This window comes from Nicotiana attenuata, unplaced genomic scaffold, assembly GCF_001879085.1.
Source record: "Nicotiana attenuata strain UT unplaced genomic scaffold, NIATTr2, whole genome shotgun sequence".
In the NCBI taxonomy this organism is placed as follows: domain Eukaryota; kingdom Viridiplantae; phylum Streptophyta; class Magnoliopsida; order Solanales; family Solanaceae; genus Nicotiana; species Nicotiana attenuata.
In genome coordinates, this window is record NW_017672469.1 from 135,292 (window position 1) to 158,113 (window position 22,822).

The 22,822-nt window shown below is 40.7% G+C and overlaps 1 protein-coding gene across 1 annotated transcript; it reads right to left on the minus strand.

The window, feature by feature from the left end:
* Positions 1-17,062: 17,062 nt before the first annotated feature.
* LOC109213335 (agamous-like MADS-box protein AGL29) lies at positions 17,063-17,708 on the minus strand. Its single transcript, XM_019377121.1, has 2 exons — positions 17,272-17,708; positions 17,063-17,165 (listed from the first exon to the last, which is right to left on the minus strand). The coding sequence occupies exons 1-2, from the start codon at positions 17,706-17,708 to the stop codon at positions 17,063-17,065; spliced, it is 540 nt and encodes a 179-aa protein (XP_019232666.1).
* Positions 17,709-22,822: the final 5,114 nt, after the last annotated feature.

The window sequence follows — 22,822 nt, forward strand, 5'->3', positions numbered from 1 at the left end:
ATTTACCCAAAATCATAATAAGGGAATAAAAGAAATTAGTGCTTTTAGCATAAGGATGAATTTTGGAGTGTAAGGATAGAAATCAAGTGGAACAAAGTCAGAGAGAAATCCTCGCGAACGCGAAGAACAACACCAGACACCAGCATCAGCTATTGCAAAACAGCCCGAAATGATCCGAAACACACCCGAGGCCCCCGGGGCCCCGTCCAAGCACACAAACCAGTCCCATAACATAACACGGACTTGCTCGAGGCCTCAAATCACATCAAACAATATCGAAATCATGAATCGCACCCCAATTCAAGCTTAATGAACTTTAGAACTTCAAACTTCTACATTCGATGTCGAAACCTATCAAATCACGTCCGCTTGACCTCAAATTTTGCACACAAATCACATTCGACATTACAGACCTATTCCAACTTCCGGAATTAAAATCCGACCCCGATATCCAAAAGTCCACTTCCGGTCAAACTTCTCAAAAACCTTCAAATTTCTAACTTTCGCCAAATGACCCCAAAATGACCTAAGGACCTCCGAATCCACTTCCGGACGTGCTCCTAATACCAGAATCACCATACGGAGCTATTCCCAAATTCAAAATCCCAAACGGACATCGATAACATTAAAATGCACTGCAACCCTAATTTATGAAATTCTTCCAAAATGCCAACTTCCATAATAGGCGCCGAAACGCTCACGGGTCATCCAAAACCCGATCCGGATATACGCCCAAGTCCAAAATCGTCATACGAACCTATTGGAACCTTAAGTCCCGATCTCGAGGTCGTTTACTCAAAAATAAAACCTTAGTCAATTCTTTCAACTTAAATCTTCCAAAATGAGAATTTTCTTTCCAAATCAACTCCGAACTTCCCAAAATTCAATTCCGACCATGCGTGCAAGTCATAATGCCTGAAGCTACTCACGGCCTCAAACTGCCAAATGAAGCGCTAGAGCTCAAAACGACCGATCGGGTCATAACACCGGCTGAGAGGTAGAAGAAGTCGACGCTTTATCTTTTTTGGGGACCGTTTTGGAAGTTTTAGCCATGATTTCATGCTAAAGGATACAGATTGTGTCGGAATGTGGTGTTTTTACAAAAGCCTGGCATTTTCCTGCGCTTAAAGAGGCGGTGGAAACAGATGATAGAGAAAGAGATGAAGAAGGGAAAGATATAATAAAAGAGTAAAGTTCTTTACTCAAAGGAGTAGACCCATATTTATAGAAGAGCCACGACGGTTCGGCGGCGCTAGTCGCCGACCAATACTGGCATGCAATCAATGTTTTGGGGGAGTGAACCAATGGGACGTTTCAGTCGCTTCGAGCGCCTATATCACGAAAATGACGTCATCACTAAAAACTCCGGGAAAACGAGGATCAAATCGTTTCTTATCATCTTACTCTAAGAAACGCAGGGACTATCTGTATACGGTAAAAATCGTATACCTTAGATTTATAGGCTCGAGGGCTCGTCCTAGGCCCAAGTCCGGGCGAGGTCGAGTTCGAGCCCAGTGAACCAGATTCGAGCTCGAAGACAGAGTGCAATGCTCAAGAGATAGGATTAAGTCCTAACTTATCGATCTCCAGCCATTAATCATAGACTTATCAAAACTAGCTGTCACGACCCCAAACCCGGACCCGGTCGTGACGGCGCCTCTCGTGAAGACAAGGCCAACTGACACATTTCCAATCCAGTATTAAGCAATTAAACAATAATCATTAAGTCTAAAACATGATATAAATCCAAAAGTAAACAGTGACAATACAAAACGATTCGCGGAATACAACCCAACACAGCCCGATACCGGGGTGTCACTAGTCATGAGCATCTACTAGGGTCTAAAATACAACGGAATTCTGGAAAATATACTAAATAGAGTCTAATGACATCAAGAGGGAGTAAAGCAGTGCTGCGGACGTCGGGCAGCTACCTCGCTAAAACTCCAATGACTCTGCCTATGCTCAGCCAATACCCGCTACCGGGTGTAGAAATACCTGAATCTGCACACAAGGTGCAGGGAGTAAAGTGAGTACTTCCAACTCAGTGAGTAGCAATCATAACTAATGACTGAGTGATAGGAAATCACGAAGAGTACATCAATATGCTGTATAGAAGCAGTACAAAAACCAGTAAGAAAGCAATGAAGCTGTGAAATCTCTTAAGCACCTTAGCTCAGTTTAAACTTCTTCAAAAATGGCTTTTCAACAGTTAAGCAATTGAATGCAAGAAACTAGAACAGATAAGCATAGAAAATTCGTCCCTCAGGCACAATTACACAATTAAATAGGTAAATGACAGGTAGATAAGACAGATAAACACATAAAGGTTCGCCCCTCGGGCACAATGTCAACAACTCCGCCCCTCGGGCAATATCTCAAAACAATACCAGCCCCTCGGGCAATCACATAGAACAACACCAGCCCCTCGGGCTATATCTCACATCACAATGGGTACCCGCGCTCACTGGGGGTGTGCAGACTCCTGGAGGGGCCCCTTACGGCCCAAGCGCAATAACAAGCCATCTCGTGGCATCATAAACAGGCTCTCAGCCTCATATCAAGCCACCTCGTGGCATACAATCTCAGGCCCTCGGCCTCATAATCAAAATCAGTGTATCACCGCTGCATCGTGCAGCCTGACCTAAAAGATATCCTCACAACACAGGCCCTCGGCCTTACTCAGTCAAAAATCACATAAGCCTCTCGGGCAACAGTAAAATAGTGTTTCTCAGCCCAAAACATGAGGAAATATCAACAAAAATCCCCGAAGGGTCCAAGTAGTTGGCACGAAGCCCAAATATGGCATTCAGCCTAAATAATGATGATAACAAATAGATTTCAGTCAAATACGCGGTAAAATCATCAATCGGGACGGACCAAGTCACAGTCCCAATAGTGCACGACCCTACGCTCGTCATCAAGCGTGTGCCTCACCTCAATATAGCACTACGATGTGCAATCCGGGGTTTCAAACTCTCAGAGCATCATTTACAATCATTACTCACCTCGATTCGGTCCAAACTCTAGCCCGCGATGCCTTTACCCTCACGAATCGACCTCCGGATGCTCCAAATCTAGCCATAATCAGTACATAACCATTAAAATATGCTAAGGGAACAAAGCCCACTCGAAAATATCCAATTTACATCAAGAATCCCGAAATTGCTCAAATTCGGCCCCCGGGCCCACGTCTCGGAATCCGACAACACATTCAATCACGAGTCCAACCATACCAAAATTACTAAATTCCGATAACAATTCAGCCTCCAAATCTTCAAATCTTATTTTCAAATCCCTAGGTCCAAATCCCCAATTTAAACCTAAAAAACATGTAATCTAGTCGGATTATTCGATGATAATTCAATATTATGGAGTAGAAATGATCACAAGTGACTTACCTCAAGATTTCCCATGATTTCTTGCTTAAAAATCGCCCCAAGCCGTGTTCTTTCACCAAAAAAAACGTCAAAATGAGCAAAAGAAACAGAACAGCACTAATACACCTAATTCTGGTCGCCAAAATCCAATTTCCGGTTGCTAAAAGTGGCAAATCTTGTCGCTAAAGGTGCGCACCAGATCCTGCTGCACCAGCAATATTTATTTTCACTAAAAAGGCTCTAACTCCACCATACGAACTCAGAATTCGATGATTCTTGTTCCTATGAGTCACAAATAATAATCCGAACATAGCTCTTCAATTGAAACTCAATTCGGAGCTCATTTGCTCAGTGCGATGCCCATTTTGGTCGTTAAACAATTAACTCATATTTCGCGTCAAAAACCCAATCGCGACTTGATGAAATTAGACCAAACTTTCCAGATCACTCCTATAATTCATTATCAAAATTTTGGAAGTCTCGAAATCAAATTTCGATCTCTAGAACTAAAAATGGACCTTTGGATCATTACATGCTTATACTCAAAACGGCAAAAATCTTCCAAAAACTCTTCCGAAACTTATCCGAGACTCATGGGACCCCGACCAAACATGCCAACACACCCCATAACATCATTCAAACTTGTTCAAACCTTCGGAATGCTGAAAACAACATCAAAACATCGAATCACTCTCGGATTTAAGCCTAAGAATTCCAAAACTTCCGAATTCCAAATCCGATCAAAAAGTCTATCAAACCTCGTCCGAATGACCTGAAATTTTGCACACACGTCACAAATGACACAACGGACCTACTCCAATTTCCGAAATTTCATTCCGACCTCGATATCAAAATTTCCACTGCTGACCGGAAAAACGCCAAATTTCCAATTTCGCCAATTCGAGCCTAAATCTACCACGGACCTCCAAAATACATTCCGGACGTGCTCCCAAGTCCCAAATCGCATAAGGGAGCTAACCAAATCATAAAAATTCCACTCCGAGGTCATCTACTAACAAGTCAAATCTTGGTCAAACCTTTCAAATTTTAACCTTCAAACTGAGAACTATTCTTCCAAATTCGTTCCGACTGCCCTCAAAGCCAAAACCAACGATTTGCATAAGTCATAATACATTACACGGGGAAAGTCATGCTCGGGAACTGACACGAGCAAAGTGCAAAAGCTCAAAACGACCGGTCGGGTTGTTACACTAGCCAAATACACATAAAAATTAAAAACCCAAAGAAATAAGGTTCTTTCTATCCAAAAAATCATACACAAAGATCTTCTTCTATATTTTTAAGCGTGACTAACAACATTCGATGCAAGGCAGAAAGAAAACTTCATGGATGAGGTAGCAAATAAGGTGATGAAATACAATATATATAAGATTCCAAAAGTCTAAGCAAAAAATGACTTTTTTCAATGGGTATGGTTGAGATTCATTGAAAACATATAGATGAGTCAATATATAATTTTGAGGAAGATTGGAGGTAATTTGGACTGATTTGGTATCAAAAATTCGTAGTTAAAATCGAGTTCAAAAAATTCTTGTACGACACATGTATCAAACATGTATCACGCATGTATCTCACACGTAGGTATACATGGATCTATATATATAATACACATTTGGTACAATTATGATACATATGAACTTCACTTACCATATATAAGAGAATAGAAAATTAAATTTGACTTTCATGGTGGATCCAAGTGGAAAGGATCCATATTAAATGCGAATAGCCTACACATACTGACTTTTTGAAACATGTAAAAGAGACGGTTGGATCAAGATTTTTGCAGTGTACCGAATACCAAAAAACAAATCTCAGTTTGTCCAACAATTTAATGAGTCAAGTATGTCTATCTGGCCAGCAAAGAACTTGAAAAGTCTGTTACGTTCCGTCACTGTTTGGTATATTTTCGGTTTAAGAATTTGGTATACTAATTGAGCCTGTTTGGACATAAAAAAGAATTCCCCTTTTTCCAAAAAATGTTCACTTTTTTTCGAAATTAGCGTTTGTTCGAAAAATTTTCAATTTTCACTTGAAGATACATTTTGGAAATTTTCGAAAATATAAAAAATTCTAAAAAGCGGTTTTTCAAAATTTTCGCTCAAATCGCTCACAAAACTTCAAAACAACCCAAAATTATATTAATGTCCAAACACAACTCTAAGAGCCCGTTTGGACATAAGAAATTTTTCCCTTTTTTCCGAAAAAAAAATTTCACTTTTTCCGAAATCAGCGTTTGTTTCATAAAATTTTCAATTTTCACTTGAAGATGCATTTTGAAAATTTTCGAAAATTTGAAAAGCTCCAAAAAACTATTTTTTAAAATTTTCACTCAAATCACTCACAAAACTTCAAAAACAACCCAAAATTATATTCATATCCAAACACAACTCTAAATTTCAAATATCATTTTCACTTGAAAATTTTTTTCGCCCTTTTTTGAAATTTTACAATTCTTTGTCCAAACGCCCACTAAATTTCAAATACCATTTTCACTAGAAATTTTTTTTAACCTTTCTTTGGAATTTTACAATTCTTATGTCCAAACGCCCACGAAGTTTGCTGACCAATTCGGATTCGCACATCAGAGTGTTCATAAAAATCCGAAAAACCGAACCAAACCGAAAACCGAATTAAACCGACCAAAAAAGCCGATACGTTTTAGGTTTGGTTTGGTTTTGGTTTTGAATTTTAAAACCGGTCAAATTTGTTTTGGTTTTGATTTTAATAAAAAAATAACTGAAAAAAACCGAACCAAACCGACTATAGAAGTAGCTATTAAATTTATTTTTACACCCATTTATATGTATATTTTTATATGAAGTTATTAAAATTTTATGGTGCATATTAGTTGTTTGTATGTTTAGTCTAGTTCTTTGCTATTATAATAATCTAATGTAAAAATTGCACAGGGCGCCCTATTTGGTCGCCCCCATTTAACCTATACCCATATTTTTAAAATTATTTAACCTATACCCTAATTTTTACAACTTCAGGAGCCTCCGTCTTCCCGCGACCTGTGTGCTCCTTTCTTCCTCCTTTCTTTTCCTCTTCTTCTTCTTCTTCTTCTTCTTCTTCTTCTTCTTCTTCTTCTTCTTCTTCTTCTTCTCTCTCAAACACATGAGACTCTGTGTAAATATTATTGATTGAATATGAAATACACAGTAATTTAGCATTAAGGTATGAATTTTGTGATAAGTACATATGAAATATCATTCCCCTAGAAAAGAATTAAAGATGGTTCTTCTTAATGCTGAATTTCCTGATAATTCCATTATAGCAACTGGATCATAATGACAACTTGTCATTGTTGTTTTAGAATTTCAGCCCTAAGAATGCTGAAGTTCAGCAAATATAAACAAAAACTTCAGCTCCTAGAATGCTGAAGTTCAGCAAATACAAAACAAACTTCAGCCCTGAAGTTCATTACAAACATAACAAAGCTTCAGCTAAAACATGCTGAAGTTCAACAAATATAGAACAAAACTTCAGCTAAAACATGCTGAAGTTTAGCAAATAGAGAACAACTTCAGCTAGTAGAATGCTTAAGTCCAGCAATTACAAACAAAAACTTCAGCCAATACTTGGTTCAGCAATTTTTGCTACTTCAGGCCCGTCTACTAGAATGCTGAAGTTTGCGTGATTGCCTTTGCTACTTCAGGTCCGTACGCCTGAAGTTACGCGAAAAACTTCAGCTAAAACATGTTGAAGTTCAGCAAATAGAGAACAAAACTTCAGCTACTAGAATGGCTAAGTTCAACAATTACAAACAAAAACTTCAGCCAACACTTGGTTCAGCAATTTTTGCTACTACAGGCCCGTCTACTAGAATGCTGAAGTTTGCGTGATTGCCTTTGCTACTTCAGTCCTGTATGCCTGAAGTTACGCGAAAAACTTCAACTAAAACATGCTGAAGTTCAGCAAATAGAGAACAAAACTTCAGCTAGTAGAATGCTTAAGTTCAGAAATTACAAACAAAAACTTCAGCCAACAATTGGTTCCGCAATTTTTGCTACTTCAGGCCCGTCTACTAGAATGCTGAAGTTTGCGTGATTGCCTTTGCTACTGTCACGACCCAATTCCCATACCCGGTCGTGATGGCGCCTCTCGTGAATACAAGGCCAGCCAACTAACCCAATCCTTTCACTAACAATTATTAAACATAAATGAATAGAAAATACGACTTAATGGTATTAGAAGCTGTTAATTACTACCCGACCGGGGTGTCACAAGTCACGAGCATCTAAAGGAACCTGATTTAACTACAGGGCCAATATTATACAAAAATAAATTTTTGGAAAAACAAAAGACAACATCCGGTGCCGCGAACGCTGGCGACCTTGCTCAGCTACAATAACAATACCTTCAATCCGCTAATAACCCGCTACCAGGTGAACGATACCTGCAACTGCACGCGAGGTGCAGGGAGTAAAGTGAGTACTTCCAACTCAGTGGTAATAAGAGTAAATAATAACTAAGAGGCAAGAAATCACGTAAAAGCACTCCATCATGCTATATAGGACAGTACAACCCTTTTTAGAAAACAGTAAGACCGTGAAAAAAATCCTTTAGAAAATATCTGGCTCAGTTTAAAAACCTCTTTTGAAAATATCCTTTTCCAACAGTCAAGCAAATGAATGCATATTCAGATAATGCAAGTCCGCACATAAGTCAGCCCTTCGGGCACAGCACTCAACTAACAATTAACACTAGGGCGTCTGGTAAACAGTGCAAGAAGTAACATGAATGCCAATGAAATGAGAGTGCTAAATGTCATGACACGTAATATAAATAGGAACCAATGCATGAATGCAATGCACATGACCGCTGCGGCGCGCAGCCCGATCCATTTGGGTACCCGCGCTCACTGTGGGGGTTCAGACTCCGGAGGGGCTCCTACAGCCCAAGCGCAATATCATCATAGTATCGCTGCGGTGTGCAGCCCGATCCATATTCAGTCTAGATCAATGCAAATAAGCCACTCGGGCAATGTCAAGTAATAGCTTTTAACTCAAAATATCAGAAAAATGCAATTTAAGTCTTTAAACTTTTAGCAATATGACTGCACATTTCAAAACAGTGTTTAACTAAGACTGAAGTCATTTAACATGCTAAGTTTCATGAAAACAGTGATAATAATCCCTAAAGGATTCAAATAATCGGCACGAAGCCCCAAATATTGCAATCAACCCAAATCACGATAGCATCAAGTAGGTTTCAGTCAATTACGCAGTAAATCAACAACCGGGACGGACCAAGTCACAATCCCCAACGGTGCTCTACCCCACGCTCATACCTGCCGTGCAAGTCACCACAATACAGTACTATGATGTGCAAATTCGGGGTTTCAAACCCTCAGGATATTATTTACAAGTATTACTCACCTCGAACCGGTGAAATCCCTAGCTCGCGACGCCTTTGCCCCTCGAATCAGCCTCCACGCGCGTCGAATCTAACCAAAATCAGAGCGAATACATTATAATATGCCAAGGGAACAATACCCAATCGAAAAAAATCGAAAATTAGCAAGAATCTCGAAACTAGCAAAACCCGAGCCCCGGGCCCGCTTCTCGAAAAATTACAAAACTCACATTACCGAATTCCTCGTCTCGCCACGAGTTCATACATACTAAGAACTCCCAAATTCGAGCTCAAATGACCTATCAAATCCCAATTTAATTTATCAAAACTCAAGCCCCAGCTTTACCCCCTTTTTTTTTTTGAAGAATTTCAACCAATTTCCATGTTAAATCTATCAAAGTTCCATGTATTTAGGCCAAGGGACTTACCTCCAATCACACAGTCGAAATCCCCCTTCAATTCCGTCCAATAGCTCCCAAGCTCGCTTAAAAATGGTGGAAATAACATAACCCTCGCGGAACAAAATGAATATAAAACTCCTACTGGCTTCAAGGGTTTCCGCTTCTGCGGTCCCCACGCCCGCTTCCGCGAAACCGCTTCTCCGGTTTTTGTCCGCTTATGCGGAATTTCATTAAAACTCAAGGGCCGCTTCTGCGACACAAATTTCCGCTTTTGCGGAAGCTCACCTCCTGGCCAAACCCGCTTCTGCGACCGCCTGTCCGCTTCTGCGGACTCGCTTAAGCGAAAAGTGTTCCGCTTCTGCGGAACTGCCCAACTCCACTCCAGACCGCTTTTGCGACCAAGGTTACGCTTCTGCGGAACCGCTTATGCGGTCCATTTCCACAGAAACGAACATACCAGATACCAGCAAAATCTGCCATTTCCTCAACTTGAATTTCATCCCGATAGCCATCCGAAATCACCCCGAGGCCCTCGGGACCTCAACCAAAAGCACCAACATGTCTTAAAACATCATCCAAACTGGTTCCAATCATCAATACACATCAAACAACACTAAAATCATCAATTCTCATCGGATTCAAGCCTAAGTTCTTTAAAAACTTCCGAAACTCACATTTGATCAAAAACCCAACCAAATCACCTCCGAATCATCTGAAATTTTGCACACATATCCAAAATCACCTAACGAAGCTACTGCAACTCTCGGAATTCCATTCTGACCCTCGGATCAAAATCTCACCTATCGATCGGATTTCGCCAAAATACTAACTTCGCCAATTCAAGCCTAATTCTACACCGGACCTCCAAAATCGCTTCTGACCACGCTCCTAAGTCACAAATCATCCCCCGAAGCTAACCGAATCACCGGAAATCACATCCGAATCTTCTCACTCATAAGTCAACGTCCGGTTGACTTTTTCCAACTTAGGTCTTCCTTACTAAGTGTCTCATTTCTTATCAAAACCAGTCCAAATCAACTCCAACACACCACATACCGATAACGAAACATGAAGAAGCATAAAATGAGGGAACGAAGAAGTGACACATGAGACAACGGGTCGGGTCGTCACATCCTCCCCAACTTAACCAAACGCTCGTCCTCGAGCGTACCCAGAGTTGTACTAGAAGCAACCCAATAGCTGAATGACCTTACCAAGCATATACTCGGGGTGATCCCTCGTCACCCTATCTCATATAGGTCCGACAACCCATTTTAGCCAAAATCTCACAGTCCATTTATACCATAAACCATAGAACCACATTGCGCTTTCCGAAATCATACACAATATCAGAACCTCACATCTATAGCAGAATAAACCAGAACCAGCTGTAATAACCCATACTTGCAACCTCAGGTGAAATCATATGATATACCACATAATCCAAACACTCGAAACGATAGCCTCTATTTACAGCAGTTGCCCATAATAATCAAATACCGATAGAAAACCTTTTGTTAGCTAATGTCTTATTCCAACACTTCCATATACTGCCAACAACAAATGAAACACGCGATAAACCGTAACCATTCCTCAATTCAACCATTCATGAAGCCACTTCCCTTTGACTAATATCACAACAAATTTCCGGGCCATACCTTGACATTATCTCTCTAACAAGCTGCAATCAATTCTGTTCGTATTCATTAATGACTCTAAGGATCACCTCGAATCGAACACACCGCTCTGGTGATATGTTACCTCAATACAGGCCTAAGCCACAACTTGCATAATACGCGTACCAACAAGAAACGACCTGAATATACTCAAATCATGAAAATAACTCAAACAAAAGAGCTGTACTTCAAGCTCATCAGTATCATCACAACACAAGGCTGAGACCCCGTCTCACATCATAGAAATAGAACACCTGAATCTACCCCGAAAGGTCATAACTCAACGCAGCCTCGCTACAATGCGCGATCCTATCCAAACACTGTTACACATGAAACACCTCAGGTCACTATGATCAAAATTCGACAGCCACACACAATTTGATGTCTGAAACCAAGGCAATTCATTGCACCCACGGTGAAACAAATAACATACGACACGCACCCGATGGTCCTAACCAATACTCCACTTACCGAGAAACACCCAATTACTCTTGCCGCTCGACTTCCACTATGAATCTCCAATAGAACTGCACCACGTGTGCCCATAACCAACAAGTCATAACGCCTCACAGCACAACTCATAGGTCTCCCCAGATCACTAACAAGTTCAATAACGATCGAATCAATCTGTCCCTCAACAATACAACCCGTGACTAACCAAGCTAACTCAAGCTAAATACGTAGCCACATTGACCTGCCAACGATCTCAATACCAAGAAGCCTGAAGCTGCTCCTCCCACTACTATAAATCCTGCCAGAGCCGTACGATACGGTGCACGGCACCAAATAAATACCGAAATCCACAATCTCGCCCGGCGACATGCCCGGCCACAAGAAATGCATCCGAAAAAGTCCCTCAATATCGGAACCGAATCAATGGTAGAAACCTCTGCACTGACATCCGCAACAAAGGCCCAATTAAGAAAAACAATCCTTCCCAGCCATCCGCTGGTCTTCCGAATACAAACCACTCTGCTAGAACATAACCCGATGCACCTCGCCACGGAACCTGTGGCATTTTCCGACATAGCCCATAGCACAATAGTCTAGAATAACCTAACACTGAGACAACCAGTCTACACTCCAATATCGTATCCAAAATCTAATATACCAAGCAAAGAAAGATCCACTCGGGCCTCCAAATCCCAATAGCCGCTAAACGGTACCGATACACACGATCCATAACCACTACATAGTCTGTACCTGAGAACTCCCAGTCTCCGACTCCATATAGCACACGAATCACTGTACTTGATCCGAAATTCTGCCGTATGAATACCTATCACACATCAAGTACCCATCCATTCCACGAGAGATATTCTAAAATTTCCCTGTGCCATCAACAAACTCAAATATCAACAGTCGATCCAACAAGAAAATGCCGCAATACTACCGAAGTATTATCAGTTTACATCACCTTCCCCTTTTTCTGAACATCTACCCCCCTCAACTCACTAGAATAACAGTACCATTTTCCTTAATCATTTGAAGATCGATTCTTAAATCACCTGCAGCTGCCCGTGCTGCTTAAGAATTTTATGACTTTCCATTATGAACAGAACCGTAACCTTGCACACACAAATCCCAATCCTCCACCAGATATCGCATATACCATACCACACTAGTATAACATGAGAACTCCATCTCCCTTCCTAACCACAAACATCTACGTACTCCACTAGTCAAGAACTCTCCATCAATCCCATCAAGAAGAGAAATCATTGCACATTCCATGCATCGCATGCCCATAGGCAATTTATACGTCTCTAAACCACGGTAAAACTTATCAAGAACTCTCCCCCAATTCCATTGCACAAGTTAAACTGCCAGGACTGAATCCTTCTACCCGAACCAAGCTAAGCAAGCTGTCAGAACTCAAGAGCCTTGCTGCACAATACCTGTAAAAGCCCATTACCGCGAACACATACGACGAATTAATCACATCCTTACCATACCGATTCGGTCTACTACCAAGCTATTCCATCTATCTAATTTCCCTTTTTTTTATTCATCATCCACTTGATATTTCTCCCTCGCTGTAGCATTACAATGCCTCAACCCCAAGCTTACCACACGAGACTCGAACATAAGACCACACTGTCTAAGACCCATAGGCCACTGAATACTCTCTCAATTGTTTCCCAGAAATACCACATTCCAGAATACTTCACTCTGAGAACTTTCTGCGAATCTAAATTCGCTTCCTTTACTCTAGGCATCGACACATAGGATCCCATGATCAACGTAAAAATACCACAAGTCTTGACATTTTCTATTGAAAACATTGTCTTTAGTCACATGCACCACCTTAAAACACCTGAGTGTTACATGTAGATTCTTGAACACATTAAAACCATTCTCGAGAGTCATTCACTCTTATTCATCTTCAATTTACCTGATTTAACGAATAGAACCACTCGTGCTTTATTGACACTCCGATACCGTAAAATGAGAACCTCATCCCAATACAACCAAGCAACTTCCTGCTCTATGCACCAAGCATTCTTTACCAACAACAACTCTAGACATTCCAAAATTCTCATACCCTATGGAACATAATATAACCTTTGTCAAAATTTTACTTCACTCACCCATCCTCGGCTCAATTTCTGCAACTAGAACCGATTCGCCAGCATACCTCGAGACGTAACCAACATGCACATAAATGTGCAATCAGCTAATCAACAGCAACCTCCCCAACTTGGCTCGAAGCCATATATCAAGACGCACTTAACAACTCATAACACTTTTACTCCAATGATGCCACAATGTCATAGTGAGATTAAACTCAAATCATCTACAAGTTTGTGAAAACACAGGTCATCTAGTACTAAAATCCTCTATAACCCTCGCATTTATCCCCACATCAACTGAGTCCACTCTCTTAAGCGACCCGAATTTTTAAATTTCAACACATACCCTTCAATTACACATGAGATCTTCTAACATACACGTAAGGACCATACCACTCAAGAACACTCCGCAGGAGATGACCCCTGCTTCTCCTCAATTTAGTACTTCAGCATACCTTTCACCATCATATACGCTACTCAGTCATTAGTCTTCCTGAGTCCGAACTCATACCGCTGCATGCAATGCACTTCACTTCCCAACTAAGAGGTACGACAATGTTCTTCACGCGCCCATAATTCGGGCTACACATCAATCCACAATAGGAGTCGAATCACTTAACAGTTCATCTATTATCCTACAGACTTCTTCGTCACTATCAAGTCATATAATTACATCTCGCAGTACTAACATACTCATCACATGAATACCAAACCGCCATTCCGGCTAATAGGGGCAATACTGAACATATAAGTTCAAAACACTTGCTCACACAATCAGCACCTCGGTGCTCAAGCCATAGGCAAGGATCCGGCCTCAAGTCCTCCAGACTGGCCCAACATACTCACGAAGATTACATCTCGCCCCTCGATCGGGGAATCACAAACCATCAAGGCACATATAATACTGAGCGCTCACGTGCGCATACAGACGTGTGGAAGGAATTTCAAGAGTTATATTTCAAGCTGAATCAAGTACGCACGATAAGAATTCCAAGAAGGTGAAGTTTTCCTAAAGGTTCTGCAGCCTCTCGAGGATAAATACAGACGTCTCCGTACCGATCCGCGAGACTCTACTAAACCTGCTCATGACTCGTGAAACCTAGTAACCTAGGCTCTGATACCAACTTGTCATGACCCGATTCCCATACCCGGTCGTGATGGCGCCTCTCGTGAAGACAAGGCCAGCCAACTAACCCAAATCCTTTCACTAACAATTATTAAACATAAATGAATAGAAGATACAACTTAATGGCATTAGAAACTGTTAATTACTACCCTACCGGGGTGTCACAAGTCACGAGCATCTAAAGGAACCTGATTTAACTACAGGGCCAATATTATACAAAAATGAATTTCTAAAAAAAAAACAAAAGACAACATCCGGTGCCGCGAACGCTGGCGGTCACCTTGCTCAACTACAATAACAATACCTTCAATCCGCTAATAACCCGCTACCGGGTGAACGATACCTGCAACTGCACGCGAGGTGCAGGGAGTAAAGTGAGTACTTCCAAGGGAACAATACCCAATCAAAAACAGCCAAGAAATAGCAGAAATCTCGAAACTAGCAAAACCCGAGCCCCGGGCCCGCTTCTCGAAAAATTACAAAATTTACATTACCGGATTCCTCATCTCGCCACGAGTCCATACATATCAAGAACTCCCAAATCCGAGCTCAAATGACCTATCAAATCCCAATTTGAAATATCAAAAACTCAAGCCCTAGCTTTACCCCTTTTAATGAATTCCAACAAATTTCCATGTTAAATTTAACAAAATCTCGAGTATTTAGGCCAAGGAACTTACCTCCAACAAACTCCAGTCGAAACCATCTTCAATTGCTCCCAAAAAGCTCCCAAGATGTTCAACAATGGAGGAAAATGGACCAAGCTTCGCGGATGAAATAATATAAAACCCTTCTGCCCAGCTACAGTGTTTTCGCAATTCCCAGCAAAACCTTCGCATTTGCGAAGCTACAGTGTTTTCGCAATTCCCAGAATAACCTTCGCATTTGCGATGCTACAGTATTACTCCAGAACCAGCAATATCAAATTTCTCCAAAATGATCCGAAACCACCCCGAAACTCACCCGAGGCCCCCGGGACCTCAACCAAAAGCACGGACATATCCATAACATCATTCAAACTTGTTCCAATCATCAAAACACATCAAACAACGCTAAAACCATCAAATCACATCGGATTCAAGCCTAAGTTCTTCAAAAACTTCCGAAAGGCACTTTCGATCAAAAACCCAACCAAACGACGTCCGAATAACCTGAAATTTTGCACACACATCAAAAATCACATATCGAAGCTACAGCAACTCTCGGAATTCCATTCCGACCCTCGGATCAAAATCTCACCTATCAACTGGAATTCGCCAAAATACTAACTTCGCCAATTCAAGCCTAATTCTACACCGGACCTCCAAAATCAATTCCAATCGCACTCCTAAGTCACAAATCATTCCCCGAAGCTAACCGAATCACCGGAAATCACATCCGAGCCCTCTAACTCAATAGTCAACATTCGGTTGACTTTTCCAATTTAAGCTTTCCTTAATGAGACTAAGTGTCTCATTTCTTACCAAAACCAATACAAATCAACTCTAACACACCACATACCGATAACGAAACATGAAGAAGCATGAAATGGGGGAAACGGAGCAATAACACATGAGACGACGGGTCGGGTCGTCACATTTAAAAGGTAATAACAAGTTATAGTTGTGGCGGATAGCAGGTACTGGAAATTAGTACCTAGAAAAGGAGGATGAGTATAAAATACTTTTAATGAAGAAGCAAACTTCGGTTTAGGAACTAAAGACGTCCATGTTAAGGATTTGGTTAAATCTTCACCTATGTAAACACAAGAAGTGGTGCCGCTTCAATCAAAGTTGGAACACAAAACTTGATAAGTGTTTATGAATTCAGGAAGTAGCACAAGGCCATAATCGGGTGCTAAAACTCACGGTGAACAAGTTGTCGAGTTGGTACGATTTATGTGTATAAAGCTTTTCCGTCTTGTCATATAGGAATTGTGGTTTAATAGAACATATTCTAACCATTAATTTCGACAAGGTCTTGAATAGTTTATACAAGTAGTAGGTTTAAATCGAAAGATACCTACTATACGCATTAATCTTATAAACAACATCAATCACTAACTAAGTGGGGGATTGTTATATTAGTTAGTGTTTTGATGGGAGTATTTGAGAAGAGGTTGCTTTGTCCCTCATTGAAAAAAGAAAGAAAGGAAGAAGTGTTTAAAAGCATTTCTTTGTCTTACATGATTTGAATATTTTAAAGATGTTTTGGAGGGAAACAAAAATTTGGCTATACTATTAATAGTCAAGATTGGGCACTTGGGCACTTGGGCCATTTGGGCCTTGTGCCAATTAAGTAGCCCGAATTAATATTTTAGTCACCCATTATTTGATTAATTAAAAACGTTTTAGCCTATAATTTCAGAAAACATTTTTAACAATTTTTGTTAAATTCAAAAGAAGGTGACTATTGGTTTTAAAAGGTGCCTGTTATGAAGGGATGAGTCTGTTAATTCCAACAGACTCCTAGAGGCATTATAATAATCTATATCATCTCCAAAACGAAATCATCTGAAACTTTCATCTCTTTCTCTTCTACTTATTTTCTACAACTCACAACTATTTTGTTCTTGTGGGAAATTCGAGTTAATTGCTGAAACTCGGATTTCACAGGCTTTGTAGAATCCTGGAGGAATTCTGCCATAATCCCTGCAGCAACGAATTTGGGAGGCTTAAATTTCTTAAGGACAATGACTACACTATCAAGGCCTGATTATTTCGTCCCCATATTCCGTTAATTTTTTCTAACACATACTTTTTTACTTCATCTGCATTAAACTGCTCAATTGACTCCCACCGGTATCTTTGGCCGTTTTCTTTCATGTTGTCAAGTGGAAGAGACTGAGCACTTGTAGCTTCTTTTATGTTGTCAAACAATTCTCTCCTATTGTTGAGTTGATTCACTTTGTGTCGTACATGAGCCGCAACTAGGTGAGTGCTTTCACTTAATTGCATATTAGGATTTAGAAAACGATCAATAATCGCTTCGGATGTAGGATGAAAAAATGAAAAAGGCTTACCGGTAGGAGAAAAGAGTACAATTCCAATATCAATATTGCATAGCTTAACAAGTTCGCTGGTCTTTTTATACAGACCCGAACGACGCTTTGAAAATGTCACATAGCGGTCGTCCTCATTTTCTATTTTTTTCATCGGAATACTTTGTCGCCCTCTAGTCTTCTTACCCTCCATGGCTAAAATTATAAGGAAGAATATAATATAAAAGCTTATTGATGAGTAGTTTTCTTTAAGAAATGATACTTATGAGAAATAGAATACCATGACTATTTATATACATCAAGACTTCATTATAATAAATTTCTAGCCAAATATTATAAATGAAAGCAATCAAAGAAATCTAAACTTTTAAGTTAAAAAAATAAATATTTTATCATACTTACTAAAATATACCAAGTTCTGATTAGAAAATGTGGATGTAAATCCAAGAAACACAAAGCAAGTATCCGAATCTTTAAATTTAACTCAAATAGGAAAATAATTTAATGCCTTTAGAAATTCATCAACTTCTAGGAGTTCGAATTAACTCAGGTCAGATTTAAAATTTAACTTGAATAGGAATGTTTTAATAATGAAAATCAATCTTTTCAAATGCATTAACATCAACCAAATCTGAAAATTTAAGTTTAATTGGAAAAGTTTTAATGTTCTAACAGAAATAAGTGCAAATGAAATTAGAAGATAAACCAAATTGAGAAAAAACATTAAATTTGCATTTCTACAATAAAAGATTGAAATTAACTTGAACTAGGTAATTACTGACTAATTTTACCAAGTACAATTTCTGAAATGCAATATAACTAAGAAAGACACAAGTGCATACCGAAAATATTTTCAAATATACGAAGAACACACGAATAGAATTATGCGATAATTGTACACATGACGCTAACATAGTACTAATATAAACCACGAGATAATACCTCAGGTCTAAATCTCAATTTTTCAAAATCACCTCTAGGCCGACCTCAAACATGAAAATGATGAAAAACGGGATAAATCCCAACTTTTGGATATTTAAATCACTGGGCATCAGGCGTTCTCGTGTTCGCGAAGGGCCTTATGCGTTCGTGAAGAATAGCGGCCCGAGTGGCCTTCGCTTTCACATGAAACGCTATACGTTCGTGATGGCCTGTCCTGCCTGGCCTTCGCCTTCGCGAGCCTAGGCTCGCGTTCGCGTAGTGTATTTGACTACCTCCCTCGAGAATCCCATAAAGCTTCGAGTTCGCGAGAGGATGGTTGCGTTCACGAAGGGTAAGCCCTCCAACTCTTCATGTTTGCGACCATGCCATCGCGTTCTCGATGAAGAATTCCACTCTAGCTCCAAGTTCCCCTTCGCGATTGTGAAGAGTCAGATACCAGCAACAGCAAAAACCAATAGATTCCTTAAGTCCAAAATAATTCGTAGCCTATCCGAAATTTACCCGAGCACCTCGGGCTCTAAACCAAACATGCACACAAGTGTAATAACATCATACGAACTTGCTCCCACGATCATAACACACAAATAACACCTAGAACTACAAATTGAACATCGAAATGCATAAATTTTTAAAGAAACTCAAGAACTATAAATTCACAACTGAGCATCCGAATCTTATCAAATTAACTCCATTTTGCACCAAATTTTGTAGACAAGTCTATATAGTAAAATGACCTATACAAAGTTCCGGAACAAAAATCCAAAACCGGTAGAAATAAAAGCCAACCTACGGTCAAACTTCGGAATTCTTTATACCACCAAATTACTAGATTTCAAAAAATCACGTCAAATCAAGTTAGGGACTTCCGAATTTAATTTTGGGCATACACCTAAGTCTACAATCACGATACAAACCCACTAGTATCGTCAAAATACCGATCCACATCCGTTTACAAAAAATGTTTACCGTAGTCAACTCAAATATTTCTAAGACTAAAATTCATATTTTCTTCAGTTTTTCACATAAATACTTTTCGGAAAAAGACACGGATTGCACATGCGAATCAGGAATCACTAAATAGGGCTAATCAAGGTGACACACTAGAACCGATGCACCCCTTCCCATTCTTCAAGGTACCATTCTTCTTCTTCACAAATAGAACCGATGCACCCCAAGGCGACACACTAGACCTAATGAATCCCTTATCAAGTATCTCCTGAAGCTGTTCTTTCATTTCCTTCAACTATCCTGGTGCCATAGGATACGGTGGAATAGATATGGGCTGAGCGCCCGGCACCAGATCAACACCAAAATCAATGTCCCTGTCGGGTGGCATGCCCGACAAGTATACAAGAAACATATCTGGAAAGTCTCTTACTATCGGAACAGACTCAATGGTAGGGGTATCAGCACCAACATCCCTCACAAGGGCTAAATATGCCAGACATCCCTTCCCAAACATCCGTTGGGCCTTCATATATGACATTACTCTACTGGGAACATAGTCTAGAGAACCTCTCCATTCAACCCTAGGAAATCAAGGCATCAGCAATGTCGCAGTCTTATCGTGACAATCCAAAATAGCGTGACATGGTGACAAGCAATCCATGTCTTAAATCATGTCACAATCAACCATGCTAAGTAGTAAAAGATCCACTCTCGTCTCTAATCCCCCAATAGTCTCCGCACATGACCGATACCCATGGTCAACAACAACAGAATCACCCACCGGTGTAGATACATAAATACGCATAACTAAGGAATCACCTGGAATATCAATGTAACGAGAAAAGTATGATGATACATATGAATAAGTGGAACCAAGATCATACACTACTGAAGCATCCATGTGGCATACTGAAACAATACCTCTGATCACGACATCGGAAGTAACTCCCTCTGGCCTGGCTAGAAATACATAGCAACGGGCCTGAGCACCACCTGATCAACCCCCCCCCCCCCCCTCAAGGGTAGCCTCGAGCTGACTGGGCCCCACCCTTAGCTAGCTGTACGGGTGGTGTAGCTGTTGGTACTAGAATCATAGGCTGAGAACTCTGATGTGGAGCCCTACCCAACAGTCTAGGGCAATCCCTCTTGAGATGACTCATGTTCTCACACTCAAAACAACCCCTCCTCTAATGGAGCTACTAACCCTGATGATCTAAATAGCTACCTATGGAACCCTATGCAGACGAAGCATGGTAAGAACTCTTTGTCGGCAACGCACTAAATGATGGCTGAGTTGGGCAGGCACTATAGGAACGGTGTCTAAATTAAGAACCACGAGGAACATTGCGATCTGCCTAAACGGGTCTAGAAGAACGGTCTCTACTATAATAGGACTGACCTCCAAATTAGGCACTACTTAAACCACCTACACTACGAGGCCTCCTGTCGTCCCTCTCCTCATGCTCCTGCCTGCGAACCGGCTCTAAGCATCTAGCAATATCAACCACCTCGTCAAGCCTCGCACCCGTCGCAACCTCCCGAGCTATAATGAAGCGGAATCCATAGTTGAGGCCATCAATGAACCTCCTAATATTCTCCCTCTCAATGGGAACCAACTATACCACGTGATGAGCCAACTCTGGAAACCTCATCTTATACCGAGTCACTGTCATACCCTCTTGATATAGCTTCTCGAACTGTCTATGTAACTCCTCTCTGTGAGTCTATGGGACAAACTTCTCTAAGAAGACACTTGAGAACTCATGCCATGTAAGTGGAGCCGCATCGGCTGGCCTGCTCAGCTCATAAGCCTGCCACCATCGGTAGGCTTCCCTGGTAAGCTGAAAGTAGTGAATGAAACCCAACTAGTATAAAAAATACCCATTGTGCGAAGAATCTACGGACACTGGTCTATAAAATACTGAGCATCCTCTGACTCTACTCTACTAAACTCTGGAGGCTTGATCCTCCAAAATCTCTCCAACCACTTCTGCTCCTCACCACTGATATAGGGACCAACCTTGGCCCTAGCGGCAGCAACCGGCTGAACTAGCAATACATGCGGAGTCCCTGAACAAGCTGCTATAGAGTGCGGGTGGTAGGAGTCTAGGAACCTGTTCCGAATTATGAAATGGCTGGTGCAGTTGGAGCTGGGATTGCCTGAGCCAGACTCGTGCACATAGCCAAATCTTGGCTAAGGTCTCCTAAAAACCAGGAATCACAATGCACACTGATGGTGCTTGAGCTGGTCCCATCGGCTCAACCACATCTGGTACCTGCTCCTGAGCTGGAGCAACTGGTGGCTCCACGGGTGCTCTACGAGCCATAACTCGGCCTCTACTGCAGCCCCGGCCTCTCGCCGCCTTAGCTGGTGGTGCTAATGGTTGTCCGCCTGATCGGTCGCACGTATCCTCACCATCTATGAGACAATAGAAGAGTCAAGTTCAAATCCCCACGACAAAAATACAAGAAAGTGTTGTTTCCTAACAGTTCGGTAGCCTCTCAAAGATAAATATAGACGTCTCTATACTAATCTGTAAGACTCTACTAAATATGCTCATGACTCGTAACACATATGAACCTAGGGCTCTGATACCAATCTTTTCACGACCCAAAATCCCAGCCCATCGCGATGGCACATAACACATCGGCTAGGCTAGCCGAATCCTAACAATAAAGAGTCAAAATGACAGATATTACAGAAATAACATAAGTCTGAAACCTTAATGTAACGAAATACTGCGAATAAAACATTAATCCCCCAGAAACTGGTAAATACGAAGTCATGAGCTCTACAACAGGATATAAGTCTTAAACTAATTAGTGATACTATTTGAACTGGAACAACAGTACATGTGAAAAGACAAGTTTAACTGCGACTAAGGATGCAACTCTACCTCGCCTCTCGAAGATCAGTCCAACAAGCCAAATTACTGCAGATAACTAGTCCCCACACCTGGATCTGCACAGTTGAGTGCAGAGTGTAATATGAGTACAACCGGCCCAATATACTCAATAAGTATCGTAACTAACCTCGACGAGGTAAAATAAATAAGAGTTATAAAGGATACCTGCTATAAACAGTACAATTCTATAAATCTAACAAGTACAGAACAGTAATGTGAACATGTATAAAATACTGAAAAGGACTATTTTTATGCGTGCACAAATACTCAAAATCTTTGTTCAGACATGGGTACACCATATAAGATGACATGAATATAATATGATAATAAACCATGGAAATTGCAAGTAATGATGAAACGCAATTCCAAAATAACACTTGCCAGACTTTCCTCAACCTTTCCATATCCGCACCAAACCACGGATTAGTTTTTCTTTAATAACCACCGCGTGTATACCATCAAGAGAGACACATGAGAGAGCGACCCTAGGGGCACTAATACATATCCACTC

Coding starts and splice junctions, on each gene's coding strand:
- LOC109213335 (XM_019377121.1), bottom strand. CDS start 17,708: ATGGAGGGTAAGAAGACTAGAGGGCGACAAAGTATTCCGATGAAAAAA. Junction 17,166..17,271: donor AATGCAGATGAAGTAAAAAA/GTATGTGTTAGA, acceptor TCGTTGCTGCAG/GGATTATGGCAGAATTCCTC.